The 16,053-nt window shown below is 40.0% G+C and overlaps 1 protein-coding gene across 1 annotated transcript; it reads right to left on the bottom strand.

The window, feature by feature from the left end:
- Positions 1 to 9,811: 9,811 nt before the first annotated feature.
- On the bottom strand, positions 9,812 to 13,027 carry LOC310733716 (uncharacterized protein; the record flags this gene model as incomplete). Its single annotated transcript, XM_083555124.1, has 4 exons — positions 11,506 to 13,027; positions 11,305 to 11,416; positions 9,983 to 10,218; positions 9,812 to 9,938 (listed from the first exon to the last, which is right to left on the bottom strand). Exons 1-4 carry the CDS (start codon positions 11,661 to 11,663, stop codon positions 9,812 to 9,814), a joined length of 633 nt encoding a protein of 210 aa, XP_083411250.1. The 5' UTR covers positions 11,664 to 13,027.
- Positions 13,028 to 16,053: the final 3,026 nt, after the last annotated feature.

Here is a 16,053-nt window from a genome sequence, read left to right as displayed (position 1 = left end):
GAGAGAGAGAGAGGGGCTGTCCTAACAGACGGGTTAGGTTTTCTCCCACCTGTGCGCAAACGGTCTCCTGACCGAGCGCGAGCTGAGCAGAGTGAGACAAAACCCCGTTGCGCGAATCAGCAACAACAAAGAAAAAGGAAAGCGGGGACACGTCTCTCTCATACCCACACAATCAACGCTCTGTTTTCCACACACACGCCCCAGGACGAGGTTTCTGCACAGGTATACCACCCTCCCATTCCACCCGGGGGTCCCACTGATCATGAAGCGTGCTCTATTCAATGCAAAGTGTTGTGCATTACACCTTTATTGATTAAAAAGCCTTAGACGGTATAGTCGCTCCATCCACCTGTTTGAATCAGCATTTCAGTGCGCACTGTAAAGGAACACACCACCTTTAAAATGTACAAAAAAAACATTAATCGCATGCACAAACACGCACACAAGGAAAAATAATGCATTGCTTGATAGGACAGGTCAAACTTTGGGCAACGTAAACACGCATGTCACCAAAGATGTCGTTGCGTCACTGTTTTAACGTTGCAATGCAGGGTTAGGACACTTAAGCCTTGTGAGTCAGGGTGTACTGTTTTTAAAAGGAAGTCCATCTGAAATGGTTTTGTATTGCTGCTAAGAGCAACCTTGCAATGAAATGTGTTTAAAAGTGTGCTCTGCCTATATGCATTTGTGTAGTTTCTCTCAAGGTTTCCTCCTCATACAGTACAATCTCAGGGATATTTTCCACTGGTGTACTCATTAGGGAGAAACATAAGGATAATTTAAAGGCATTCCAACTTTGGCATGCTTTGGGACGATGTGCATTGTTCAAAACGCTCTACAAATAAAACAAATTATTTTAGTTGAATCTAACTAAAATTGAATAAATAAATAAATAATTTTTTTTTTATACTGTCATCATCCTTAGTGTGTCTCTCCTTCCATCTTCTTGGCTAGCAGGCCTAGTTAAAGTAAAAAAAAGAAAAATTGGAAATGGCAGCTAGATTAGCATCATCGTAATAGTTCATAGCACTACAGCACTACTGTTGTTTTTTTGGTTATTAATAAAAGTGTAATTTGTCATCAGAATATAAAGCAACTTTTCTTACTGTAATATTTTGTTCTTGAGTGGTGAAACTAATTATTTCTTCACTCATTTGCTACAACAAAGGAGTGGACTCTGTTTGAAGCTTTTATCCTGGATGAAATATTGGATTTGTAAGCATATTCCTTATTTTGTGTACAGCTTTGGTGTGTAATATCAACAAAATGCACATTTTTAATTCTGAATGTACTGATACACACAGACAGATGTGCTCCATTTGGGTTTGTTTTGGTGTTCTTTAATGAATTTTATTCACTTTGTAGGTTTCCGTTCCATTCGCTTAGGTAGTCGAATCTATTATCTGATAGGAAAGCATGACAGGATGTGTGCATGCGTGTCTTGGGTTCTTGGGTAGTATGTGGTGTGTGCATTCATATAATGTTTTGTACTTTGTGTGTTTTTTTTTTCAAAACTGAGCAACATTAGTGTGTGTGTGTGTGTGTTAGTGTGTGTTCTGGTATGTGCTCTGTGCAGTGTTAGCGCTCCGGGGCCGTGTTGAAGACCATGCTGGGACTGCCGGTGATGTCGGCTGCTGTTGCTATGACAGCAGCTCGGCTCAGGCTCCGACTCCGGCTCTAACAGTAGGAAATGCAGAGCAGGACAATCCGGATCAACTTCAATGATACGCCTCCTCTCTCCTTACCAGATCTCTTGGTCTTGCACCTAACATGCATTATATATGTTACAACATACTGTATATGAATGCAAGAAGACTCATTCTATATTTAAGGGTTTTTACATCTCAGAAGAAGGACAACTGAAGAACCCTAAGGGTGTACTCAGGAAGTTGCAGCTCTTTGATGAAACCCAAAAAGCTTATTTTATTCAGTACACCAGGGCTGGCCATTGTGCTCCTATATTTCAGTTGAGCCTTGCTCACAAATTACAGGAAAATCACTGCTATTTGTTGTCTAAAATGCAGAGGCATCATTTTTTATTGGTTTTTGATGCATGGGTGGAATGGATTTGCTCTGTTCAGGTGAGCTTGGATTTGTTTTTTTCTTAAAGCCAGAGTATTTCTTGGAGTTTCATCATTTTAGAGAGAAAGGCAGATTAGCACGGCCTTTGTTTGTTAGATGGTTTTAGATTTTTTTTGATGGTGGTTATGAGGCACCGATTAACACCTTGTGCCGCTGCTTAGCAATCTGAGTGGCCTTGGTACTTGGCTTATCCCAGTCCTTTCACATTACACCCTCGAGCCATGATTAAAAAGCTGTTAAAAAGATGTTCATTTTCTGCCTTTGTGTGTGTTTTCAGTGATTTGCAACGTCTCACCATTTTGATCTTTAACACAAACATATACACACACACACACACCAACAGCCTTTGGCTTATTTGGCACATGGGTTTTACACCTTCATTCAAAAGCTGCATATGCAATAGTGAATGGGAGAATGGCTACTGCCATAGGTTAGTGCAGAACTTGCAGCTCAATTGGCATTTGTTTTATTTGGTGCAATTGTGCCAAATACCAGCCTGATTAAAAAGAGAAGAAGAAGAACAGACCTCCACATCATGCTGGTTCCACCTTCCAAAGACAATTTCCTGCTAATTTAACTGCAAATCTTTTTATTTTTTGTCACTCTCCATCTCTTTTTCCCTGCTGCTCTGTGTTTCCATCTTCTTTTATTTTATACTTTTATACTGTCTTTTAGCCTTGTTCACTAAGCAGCAAAAATACATCCTTGGGTAAAATAAAATACTCCCAACTGTAAACATATCAATAAAATAACATGACAAATCAACCCCTGGTGCTGTCTATTACTTCTTTCCCAAGTGTCCACTTAAACACAACATTGATACACACAAAGATGACTCAACATCAGTCATCTACCCATTGCAGGGACATTTCATCCAAAATCCACATCACGACCAGCTGCTTGAGGCGCTTCAAGAGAGAGAGGGTTGTCACACTTCCCTACAGTTAATGAGCATCTCACTTCCTAATTAAATGCCCCTCCCCCAGCTCCGGCACAGCCGTTTAGAACCTCAACCCATCATCTCTGTAGAACACCAACTGTTTTTTCATGAAGGAGAGCCATCTTCATCCTCCCCCTCTGGCTCAGTGCAGCAGGGAGGCACGATGCTACACCATAACCAAGGTGATTAGTGTCAAAAGGGGGATTTTGACTCACGTCCCAAGCTAATCTTGGAGTCAGAAGTTCCACTGGTTATGCAATGAGAGTGGCTGCATGTGGGAGATGCTCTGTGCTGGACAGGGTTAATCAGATCGAGAGCGGGAGCGAAGGAAAAGATTGTGTATTGGAATGCCTAAGATGAAGTTTAAATGTTGATTCTTGGACAGTGATGTTTGTAGGTCCATAATGGATGGCCTGAGGAGGAGAATGATGCTCTATTGCCTGCTGCCACCTATGGTTCTATTCACAGAACTGCACCTTTACAGAACAGTCCCATCACAATTTGGACAAACAATTCTGTGTGGCATGGTATGTGTTTTTCTGGAGCTAATGTACATTGAAATTTTATATTTCAGAGTGAATGTATTGACTAAGTTTATTGCACCTTCACACAAATCAGAAAGAAATACCTGTTGTAAATGTATGAATGCAATATAGTTACCACAATTTATACACTATATGGCCAAAGGAATGTGGACAGCTAAACATTACACCCATATGTGCCACTTCCCCAAACCTATACCAGAATCTGAGAGAATCTAAAAGATTTCCTTTTACTGGAACTAATGGGCCCAAACCTATTGATTTCATCAATGGCCTTGCACACAAACGAGGTCCATGAATACATGGTTTGGCATGGTTGGATTTAAAGAGTGGCCTACGCCAAGTCTTGACCTCACCAACAATAAATCATTTTTGGTTAAATTGTAATGCTGACTGGATGCCAAAACTCCTTCAGTGCTTGATCTCACTAATCCTCTTGCAGCTGAATGAAGAAATTCCCACATCCATGCCTCAAAATCTTGTAAAAAGCCTTCCCAGGAGAGTGGTGCATATTGTATCAGCAAAGAGGGTTTATTCTGGAATGGGATGGTATAGTTAGGTGTCTACATATAGTGTATTATCAGTTTCTATATTTACAAAAATACCCGACATACACCCTTGATGGGAAAGATTAAAGGATCAATAGATCTATATCTATCTCCCTACAACTACTGCTTTATTTATACATATTTCTGAAATGTACTTCAATAATAATGATTTTAAACATCAATTGGTTTAATCACCTGCAGCCTCACCTCAGCTCCAGGCTGCTGATGACTGACAAAAACATCCAGTTTTTCTGAAAATGTATTCATGTTTATTTGTGTTTCTTTGCCATATGTGCACAAAATTAGCTAGGTTGTTACTTTGTCAAATATGAACATAAGCCGATTTCGCTCTGCGTTCCTGTATCTGAGCAGGGATGAATCTCTGCAGGTGTTAAATTGCTGGTTCAGGGCAGTCGGTCAGCCATAGGAAGGTTAAAAAAAAAACACATGGGGGGGGTATGTAAAACCACATACACACATACTGGGGCACACAGACAAACATACACAACTACACACATGTATACATACACACACCAACTTGCTCTCACACACATGCAGCCTCACGGGACACCAGTGGGGTGGGTGGCTATGTGATGGGGGGATGTCAGGACGGGAAAGCCAAGAGGCAGCCGGGAGACGACAGAATGGGCACAGTAGCCATGGCAACATAGCCGGCCCAAGCGGTTCTCAGCAACTGGTAACCAAGTAACAGGAAACGACCGGTGAAAGGGGGAGAAGGAAGGCTGGTGGGTCTGGTTAATCATAAAACAGGAGAAAGAGGGATGAGAAGAAAGAGTTGGATTCAATAAGCTGAGGCTTTTAGCTCACACTGTATGAACTACTGTATGTTTAACCTGTTCTGCTTTATTGACTCGGGGGTTGGAATTAAGCCTGAAATAAAGGTATGTCATATTTCATCAGGCGTGTAACAAATCCACGTTCAGTGGCTGGTTTGAGAACAGGTCAGTGAGAAAAGCTGAGCATGAGACAGATTTTGGACTCTGTGCCATGAGCCCTCTCCTGCAATGTATGTGATATGACCACTTTCTTTACACTGCCTCCACAATGTCATTTGAGACTCTCCTCGGTTTATTCAGATTCTGTATTTTTTCTTATTGGGAATTTTTGTTAAATGTAGTCAGGCTTGAATTAGTTTTCGTGTATGAAAAATCACCAGTGTGTGTAAAATGTATATATACATAGTCACAAAAACTAATTCAAACATGACTACATTTAACAAAAAAATGCAAAATCTGAATAAACAGAGGAGAGTGTGAGATGACATTATGGAGGCAGTGTAAAGAAAGTAGTCATATCACATACATTAACAAGTGTCAATGTCTTTTTTTAATGGGTTCCAAAGATTTCAGAACATTAATATTAATTCATTTTAATTAGCATGTTTTAAATTAATATTATAAAAATAGAACATGCAACTTAAAAAAAAAATTGTCATGAAAGGAAATAAAAGGCATAGAAAAGAGTAACATTTTAAAACTCAGAAAACAAATGCATATTGCTTAAAATGTTATTGTACTGTATACACACAGCAGTTTAACTCAACAACAGAACAAGACAGAGCACTTCTCTATAATGCACTGTGAAATTGCATTATCATTGTTATTACCATTATCACCATTATGCCTTGCAATGACACAACTTAAAAAAAAAACAAAGCTGGATGAAGTTAAGACTAACTTAAAAATACAAAATCTAGATTAAAAGTAATTAACAATGAAAAACTAAAAAGATAAATATTGTGTGGTTGTGATTATTTCAAAATAATCACAATCACACCAAATCAAAGTACAGAATATAATTGATATATTATAAATATAATATCAAAATATTTTTACCATCTTACCATTTAAAATCTCAGGACAGATGCATCCAGAATTTCCTGTTGAATAGTTACTGAATAACATTAAAAATTAGTATATGTATTTAAAATCAATAAACAAACAATAAGCAGTAAAAGTGGCTATAACCAGGACCAAGAAAACGTAGATGCTTCTTGTGCTATACGCTTTAAAGAAATATAAAACTGAAAAAGATCACTGGAGCAAATACAGTCAATGATCTTAAGCTTAAGTAGGAGAATCAAAACAAGTGTGAAGTGTGTATAACAAGAAGTAAGCTCAATAATATTAATGGCCAAGGGGGACAAAAAATGGCTAGACATAAATTGATCAGCAGAAAAACCCCCAAAAAATCAAACAAGATGTGCTTGATATATTTATAAATTAAACCCAGCTTCTTGATGCGACCCAGCAAAGAGAGCTAAACTATCATTTATCATTTCTGCATATTGACTGCAGAAACCATAACAACATCATCCACCCTCATGGAGTCATACGTCTTTACTAACAAATTAAGATATAAACTCTCACAAATGCTGACAATTAAAAGACTCTATTTATATACCACTTCCACAGCTCAGAGAAACGTCCTCCAAAATCTGCCTCTAGTTTCATTAGATCTAAATTCTGCAGTATAGAGCTCTATAATACATTCTTTGTACTCCACACTTTTTAGTCCACACCCAAAACACAATCCAACAAATCCAGCAACAGGTGTTTTAGGATTAGAGAAGAGCTGACAGTCAGAAGAACTTTCATGAATGAGATCTTATGGTCTAAAAGATTCTCTATTGAATTTTCTCCAATTCAATTCCAGAGATCAAAATGATCTGCAGCAAAGTGTTGAGTGATAATGTGCCAGATTTTGTGCTTTGCTTCACCCATATTAATGTGTTTGTAATTGTATGACCTTAACTTTAAAAGCCACAGCTGGCAATGATAATGTGCACAGTGAGGCATGATATCTTAAAAACCTTTGCTAACTGTGATAATGCAATTATCACAGGCAGTATGCTTTATGCTTTTAAAAAAACGATTTCCCCTTTTACTGAACTTTAGAGTCAGACAGTTAAATCAAGTTAAATTAGAAGAATATATTAAAATAAGTCATTACGCTTGGAAAGTGTATTTCCTGTCAAAAATATCACTGTTATTATTATCACTATATGTTACAATGTATGCAAAAATATATTTCATTGGCTTTAAATATGTTAAAGACACTCTGGCTCATCTCCAAGCATTTTCTCCTGAAGATATAAGGTATTTATGTTAACAGGTACTTCATTAGTTATGAGCATCTGTGGCCTAGTTGTCTTGGAAACTGTCTTGCAAAAGTTATACACACACAAATAATGTGTTTTGATTAAAAGATCTGACAGGTGAAGCGAAAAAGAGAAAGGAAGAGAGAGATGATTTAATTAAACTCCTGTTTAGGTGAGGGTGTCAGAATAGAACAGATATTAAAAAAAGACAAAAAAAAAAAAACAAGAAGCAAGTAGAATAATATTGTGAAATATGAAAGATACTTCGAAGATGCTTTTGTGCCCACAGAATACATGTATAGGCATTTACACACTTTGACCTGGACTATTATTTTTCTGTTCCTAGTACGATCATTGTGTGTGTGTGCGTGTGTGTGAGTACTTATATGTGACAGTATCTACAGCTATGTGTGTTTTCTAAAGTGAAGTTTCATGTGGAGCACCACGGTTACCATGGCAACTCAAGGTCAGCGCCTTAACACTGTGCGTTTGTGTGCGTGTGCGCGTGTGCGTGCGTGCGTGTGAGTGTGTGTATGTGCACGCGCGCACTAGGGGGATATGTGCCTCCAGGGGGTGGTCTGAGTATCAAAAGGATGTGTGAGCTACAGTGGGTGAATGGGGTTAAGGTTTAATCTGAGAATATTGATTTCAGTGTGGCACTGTCTTATATTGTCATGGCACTCTAAAATTGCCCTAGGTTGCTTTGTGTGTGTGTGTGTGTGTGTGTGTGTGTGTGTGTGTGTGTGTGTGTGTGTGTGTGTGTGTGTGTGTGTGTGTGTGTTGTGTGTGTGTTGTCCCATTAAAGGTGTAGACCCACTCCTTATCCAGTGCTCTTGTGGAAAGCTCTGCATCCACAACAGCCCTAAAAAGTTTTTTTCTGAAGATGAATGGAATTAGTGACAGAATGTTGTAAAGGTAATGATAATAAATAGCCAACAGATGGCAGTAGACTCACAGATTCGTGTATTAAGACAGCTGAGGAACTGAATCTTGGCCTAAATTTTTTCTAGACCAACCACATTAATTAATATTAATAGGATCCAATCATATTACCATTTATATTATGTTAAGACAATTATAACTATGTTTACATTTACATTTGTGGCATTTAGCAGACACCCTTGTCCAGTGCAACGTACAAAACTGCTTTGAGTCTCTATCAATTAATAAATCTACACTTTTTCTTCTTCTTCTTTTGGCTTCTCCCATTCTGCCCCTTTCAAACCAACTACCTGCATGTTTTTCCTCACCACATCCATAAACCTCCTCCTTGGCCTTCCCTTTTTCCTATTTCCTGGCATCTCCACCCTCAGCATTCTCCTACTGAAATAACTCATGTCCCCCCTCTGCACATGTCCAAACCATCTCAATCGCACCTCCCTTACCTTGTCTCCAAAACGTCCTTCATGCACGGTCCCTTTTATAAACTCGTTTCTAATCCTGTCTATCGTCGTCAATCCCAATTAAAACCTCAACATCTTCAGCTCTGCTACCTCCAGCTCCGCCTCCTGTCTGTTACTCAATGCCACTGTCTCTAAACCATACAACATCGCAGGTCTCACCACAGTCCTATAACTCTCTCCATTACTTTGCATTGTTGACCCCAGGTACCTAAACTCCCCCACCTTCACCACCTCTTCTCCCTGCAACCGCACCACTCCACTGTCCTCTCTCTCAATCACACACATGTACTCTGTCTTACTCCTACTCACTTTCATTCCCCTTCTCTCCAGCGCATACCTCCACCTCTCCAGGCTCTTCTCAACCTGCTCCCTACTCTCACCACAAATAACAATATCATCCGCAAACATCATAGTCCACTGAGACTCCTGTCTGACCTCGTCCAGTAACCTGTCCATCACCACTGCAAACAGGAAAAAGCTCAGAGGCGATCCTTGATGCAGTCCAAACTCCACCTTGACCAAGTCTGTCGTTCCTACTGCACACTTCACTGCTGTCACACTGTCCTTATACATGTCCTTCACCACCCTTAAATACTTCTCTGCCACACCAGACTTCCTCATACAATATCACAACTCCTCTCTCGGCACCCTGTCGTACGCTTTCTCTAAACCACAAACACACAATGCAACTCCTTCTGACATTTTCTATACTTCTCAATCAACATTCTCAAAGCAAATAATGCGTCTGTGGTGCTCTTCCTCAGCATGAAACCATACTGGTGCTCACAGATGGTCACCTCTTCTCCAGTGGCGGCTGGTGAAAATTTTCTTAAGTGGGGCTGTGGCACACTGGCACAGCAAACAATTTCAGCAAGCGCTGCAATATGATTTATTGAAATGCAGATACAGTTTAAGAACATCTGGTCACATGTTTATTCGTTAAAGCATCTCTGAACAGTTCATTTACAAGTCGCAGTTAAATTCTGGATACTTCCATGACTCTGAGGATAACCATGTACAAGAAAATTAATGTGGTAAAAAAACCTGCATTTACTTATTTGTACAGGAATTTTGCTCTCCTCTCCTTCTGATTGACAAATTTCTCAATGACTTTCTTATTGAAGTCAGGAATGTCTCTGATGAGTTTCTTCTCAATCGAAAGCATTGCCAAAGCATTAAGGCGATCCTGGGTCATTGTATTTCTTAGGAAAGTCTTGATCCTCTTCAAAGTAGAAAAGCACCTCTCTGACTCTGCTGTTGTCATAGGCGTGGTGATTATGATCTTGAGAAGACTGACAGTCTCTGTGAAAGTACTTTGAAGATTGTTCTCAATGAAAAACTGGTACAGAGGCACAGCACCACTGCCAACCCTAAACTCAGGGTTCTCATAGATGAGGGACAGTTCTGTTTTGAGCTTGGCCTTGTTCAGCATGGGGTATGCCTCCACTGTTGTTTCAAGTGCTGATTCAGGAAACGTCACAATGTGTTGTGGAAACAATTCTCCATGCAGCAATGTTGCACTGACGAGGTGCTGGGTAAAGGAGAACCGCTCCTTGGTATGAATCAGGATGGTATCACATACCTGTAAAACATTTTTAATCAAAGTTATTCTGCGTGAACATAACATTCATCATTGTATTTTACAGTGTTTACTTCTGATTTTGCTATTTGTTTTCTAAACAAAACAAGGTCTACAGTAGCGTTTCAATCACTAAAACAACCCATTTTCTGCTACAATTAAGTATATTATGTACCGTATTTTTCGGACTATAAGTCGCACCTAAGTATAAGTCGCATCAGTCCAAAAATACGTCATGACGAGGAAAAAAACATATAAGTCGCACTGGACTATAAATCGCATTTATTTAGAACCAAGAACCAAGAGAAAACATTACCGTCTACAGCCGCGAGAGGGCGCTCTATGTTTTCAGGGGTATGCTACAGGAGCACTGAGCAGCATAGAGCGCCCTCTCGCGGCTAGAGACGGTAATGTTTTCTCTTGGTTCATGTCAAATTAATTTTGATAAATAAGTCGCACCTGACTATAAGTCGCAGGACCAGTCAAACTATGAAAAAAAAAGTGCGACTTATAGTCCGGAAAATACAGTACTTATTTTCCCATTTGTGTGGATGACAGAAACATCATGCTACTTTTGACTGATCTGCACTTTTTTGCTACGGTTATGAAGACTTGGCCCATTTGTTTTATAACTGTGGCCAGCTACATGGTTTTCTTAGACTAGTCTTAAAAGTTAGTAATGTAATTATTTCCTTTTACACAGTACTTATCTTTTTTAGTTCAATTAAAAAGTAGACTGGTTACGTTTACTGTTTGGCTGACTGCTATTTGGTCAAACTAGTGCTTAACATTGTAATACAGTGGCTATTTTTATGCTACTGGACTGATATTAGTTCCTTTTATTGGTCACTAAAAGATGTTATATCCACTTACACACAGAAGCAAGATTATGGCATGTGTTGCTTCTATACACACACACACACACACACACACACACACACACACACACACACACACACACACACACACACACACACACACACACACACACAATTATTTACAATATAGCTATAATTACACTATTTCATTTTCTTTAGAATTATAATGTATATGCCATCTTTTGATGTTTTGTGTGTATGTGTGTGTTACCTCTGTAGCTAGCCTCTGTTGTTCTCCTGGTCCCAGTGTCCTCTGTCGCTTTTTGGGCTGGTGCTGCTGGTCAGATGATGCACTGTCCACACAGAGAAAGGGGATTGAGTCCCTGGTCCGAATAAAATAAAGATGAAAATTAACAATGAATCTTTCTAACAACAGCAGCTTTATCAGACAATAGTAAACAAGGGCATTTACCTGATTGCTTGCATGTTGTTTGTGAATCCCTGGACAGCTGCTTTAATGTAGACAGGGTCGATGTTCCTCTTCTGCAGCTGGTTGAATAGCATGTCTACATTTGGCATGATCTTGTGAAACAATGCAAGGAAAAAACAGAAAGCCTCGTCTTCAACCATCCTCACAAAACCCGCTGCCTCTCTGACAGTTGAGTTATCAAAGTTCCCTGAGTCTCTGATGATCTGAAAACATTTTAAAAGGTCATCCTTGTGTTCGTACAAAGTGTTTACAGCGCGACTTTGAAAGTTCCAACGTGTTGTAGAGGCTCTGGGAAGTCTGTGCGCAACCACTTGGTCAAGCACGGCGATTCGCTTATGTGACCTGGAGAAGAAGGCAGAAAATCCACCAACGTCAGAAAAAAAAAGTTCCAATTCTGGGGATGTGTGATGTCGCCTGCTGTATGAGGAGGTTCAGCTGATGCGCATAACAGTGAACGTAGTGAGCATTTTTGTACACATCTATTATCTTTCGCTGCACTCCGCCGGTGCTTCCTCTCATTACAGTAGCCCCATCATAAGTTTGGGCAATTACTTTGCCCAAACTTTTTTTTTGTCCATTTGGTAGTATGGTACTTAGCCTGTCCAGAAGTGCTGTAGCGATGGACTCTGCGTTTGCGTTCTGAATGGTCAAGAACTCAAAAAAACGCTCTTGGATATTATTATTAGAATCCATGTAACGTAGCACAAGCACCAGCTGACAGCGGGTGGAGACGTCAGTCGTCTCGTCAGCTTGAATGGCGATAAAATCAGCCGCAGTTACTTCCTCTAGAATGTAATCCTTTATTATTGATAGCATGGAGTCCAACAGTTCATTTTGTACCATCTTCGGTGTTCCCCTTCAAAAACGTTTGCTGTCTTAAGGTGCTCCTCTAGTACATTGTCTAGTGAGGCAACAAAATCCACTAAACCCCTAAAAATACCAGGGTTGTCTGACGAGTCAGTTTCGTCGTGCCCACGCAAGGCCAACTCAAAAGCCCCAAAAACTTAACATAATCAATTATCTTGGATAAAATATGCCGGTTTTTATCCACCTCCGCATTGTGTTTTCTTATCGCAATCCTGTGGCCGTCGTCTAACTGAGTAGCGATGTTCACTCTTCCCAAAATGGCTAGTTTGACAGAATTATCCATATGTGCCCTGGTGTTCTCATGTTTTCTTATTTTTTCAGAAAGGTGCTTCATATCTCTCACTCCCGTAACTGTCCATGCTGTATCTGCCCCAGTTGTTTTAAACAGCAAGCACTAAAAGCAAAATAAGGCATTAGCAGAAACACACCCACATAGCCAGGCCTTTTTGGTGTACCAACGTGAAGAGTAGCTTCGCGTGTACGTCTTCCCCTTTTCGCTTGTCTGCTGTCTGATTAAGAGGTCAGGCTGATCTGGACCCAGTTCTTTTACCTTCAGTTTTTCTGCCAAAGTTCTCTTCTCAAACGGGCATTGGAGTAGAGATTTTACAGAGTTTTCGTGTCCGGAACTAATTACACCTGGGTCAAAAAATCGCCCATTACAGATAAGAATTGAGGACGCTGATTGGATAAATTTTATGTCACATCTTGAATATATTTATATATTGAAAAGGCATTTGACTAAATTCTACAAAGACCCGCCTCCTTGGGCGATTTCTCGATTGCCCCTCAGCTGAAATTGAGTGGTGCACAAAGAGAGGACATATGGTGATTGTGAAAAAAAATATTTTCCACAGATGATTTTCTAATATATTACATCATACAAATATACATTTAAATACTTTTTATGATTATAATTTTGCGTGTGGGGGAGTGGTGGCTCCAGCAGTTAATGCGCTGGGTTGGCGATCGGAAGGTCTGGGGTTCAAGCCCCGGTATCGCCAAGCTGCCACTCTTGGGCCCTTGAGCAAGGCCCTTAACCCTCTATGCTCCGGGGGTCCCTTACGGGGGAAATATCAAGGTCCGTGACGTCGGAGTGACGTGGGGCCGCCTTCCCGTGGGCTCACCACCTGCAGGAGGGACCTTAAGGGACGGTGCTGTGAGGATTGGGCAGCAGTCGGAGGCGGGGGTCTGCTTAGACTGCTGCCCCCGCGACCCGAATTACGGATTAGCGGGAGAAAATGAATGAATGAATGAATTTTGCGTGTGTGGTTCAGGGAGGGCGGCGCCCTAGCGCCCTCTATTGGCCAGCCGCCACTGCTCTTCTCTCAGCCTTGCTTCCACTACTCTTTCCCTTAATTTCATGGTGTGACTGATCAACATTATTCCCCTGTAGTTACTGCAGGTCTGCACATCTCCCTTATTCTTGAAAACCGGTACCAGCACACTCTGTCGCTGCTTAATCTTAATCGCTGCTCTCACTTCCTTCTTACAAATCCTATCCACTTCCTGTTTCACCATCTCCACATAATTCAACCTTCTCTCTCTCTCTCTCTCTCTCTCTCTCTCTCTCTCTCTCTCTCTCTCTCTCTCTCTCTCTCTCTCTCTCTCTCTCTCATTTCCCTTATAAATCAGCTACTCAAAATACTCCTTCCATCTTCTCAACACACTCTCCTCACTAGTCAACACATTCCCATCTCCATCCTTTATTACTCTAACTTGCAGCACATCATTCCCAGCTTGATCTCTCTGCCTGGCCAATCGGTATAAATGCTTTTCTCCTTCCTTAGTGTCCAACCTCTCATACAGCTCCTCATATGCCTTTTCCTTAGCTTTTGCCACAGCCCTCTCTATCAGTTGTCACATCTTCTTGTACTCCTGCCTACTTTTCTCATCACTCTGTCGATCCCAATTCTGTTTTGCCAACCTCTTTCTCTCTATGCTGTCCTGCACTTCCTCATTCCACCACCACATCTCTTTGTCTTTCTTTCTATTTCCCGACGTCACACCAAGTACCTTTCTTGCTGCCCCCTTTATCACTCCTGCAGTATTTGCCCAATCATCCAGCACCTCTTCACCACCACCGAGCCCCTGACTGACCTCTTCCCTAAATCTCACACTACAGACTTCCTCTTACAGTTTCCACCATCTTATTCTTCTTTCAGTCTTCACTCTCCTCCTCTTCTTCAACTCCTAAACCATCCTACAGAACACCATCCGATGCTGTCTAGCTACACTGTACCCTGCCAACACCTTACAGTCTCCAATCTCCTTCAGGTTGCATCTCCTGCACCTCCACTACACTCTTACTAAACTCTTCCTTCAGAATCACCCCTACACCATTTCTCTCTTCATCCACACCAATGATAGAACAGTTTAAACCCACCTTCAATGTTCCTGGCCTTACTTTCTTTCCACTTGGTGGAACATGTCTACCTTGCTCCGCTCCATCATCTACACTTGTATGCTAAATTACAAATCTGAAATATATCAGCCTACAACTCTGTTGATTCATTTTTTTTTTTTTTTAACAAAGCAAACTTAGAAAGTGTTACTTTAAGTGTTTCAGAGATCCTGACCTGGAGATGAATCACCTGGGATGACCATCTGTTCGGTTTAGCTGGGATTGCGTTTTTCATGCAGACATGCATCATTGTCTGTATATTTTCATAGATCTTCAAAACTTTCCAAAAGATTTATGCATCATAACAAACATATTTTTCGCAATTAAAACCACAATTTGTTAAGTTGTTCACAGTTGTCTTTTATTTATTATTTCATTTTTATTTTAGATTTGCAGTTTTATTTTACATTTTACATTTTCCTTTTACTTTCAGGTGGACTATTATGCATTTATATGAACTACAACTCTAATTTTAATAGAATATAACATTTAATTTTCTGTCAGGTAGACAATTAAACATTCACTTAAACATCACTTTTAAATTTTATGACATAAATATTTTATCCTTTTTTTTTTTTACCCACGTTTATTTCCTTCAACAAAATTACTTGTAATTCAACATTAATTATCAGACTCCATGCAGTATCACCGCGGATCCCCTAGGGGCCCCCGGTTGAAGACCTATGCTTTGACTCATGTCTATAAATATATAAATACACACTATAATAAATTATAATATATAATTATTAATTATAATATAATTAAGAGTAAATGTAAGAATATATTGTTCATGATAGTTAGAACAATGATTTGGGTAAGAACAACCCAAATTGAAATTTTGCACAATGCCTCAACATATTTATTTACTAGTGCATGAGTTTTGGAATATACATGCAAATTTGCAGCATACATCAATTAGGGATCAATTGACATTTAAATGTGCAAATAATTTACAAGTGCAGGCATATCATAAAAAAAAGGTTTAAAGTTTCCCTTGTTTTCCCCCTCTTGAACCAGAACCACATGGGCCCCTCTTAAGAGGAAACAAAAAAACTCTACACAAAGCCAAGGCATGTGTGTGACCCTGATGACCTTCAAATGCCCTCCTCCACTAGCTACATAATTTTCACAGCCTTTCACAAACATACCTACACACACACACACACACACACACACACACACACACACACACACACACACACACACACACAGAGTAATTGTAGAGCACGGATAAATAATTCTGTAAACATAAAACCCAACAG

This window comes from Silurus aristotelis (assembly GCF_946808225.1).
Source record: "Silurus aristotelis genome assembly, chromosome: 11".
Classification (NCBI taxonomy): Eukaryota; Metazoa; Chordata; class Actinopteri; order Siluriformes; family Siluridae; genus Silurus; species Silurus aristotelis.
This window is presented reverse-complemented; position numbering and strand designations above follow the sequence as displayed.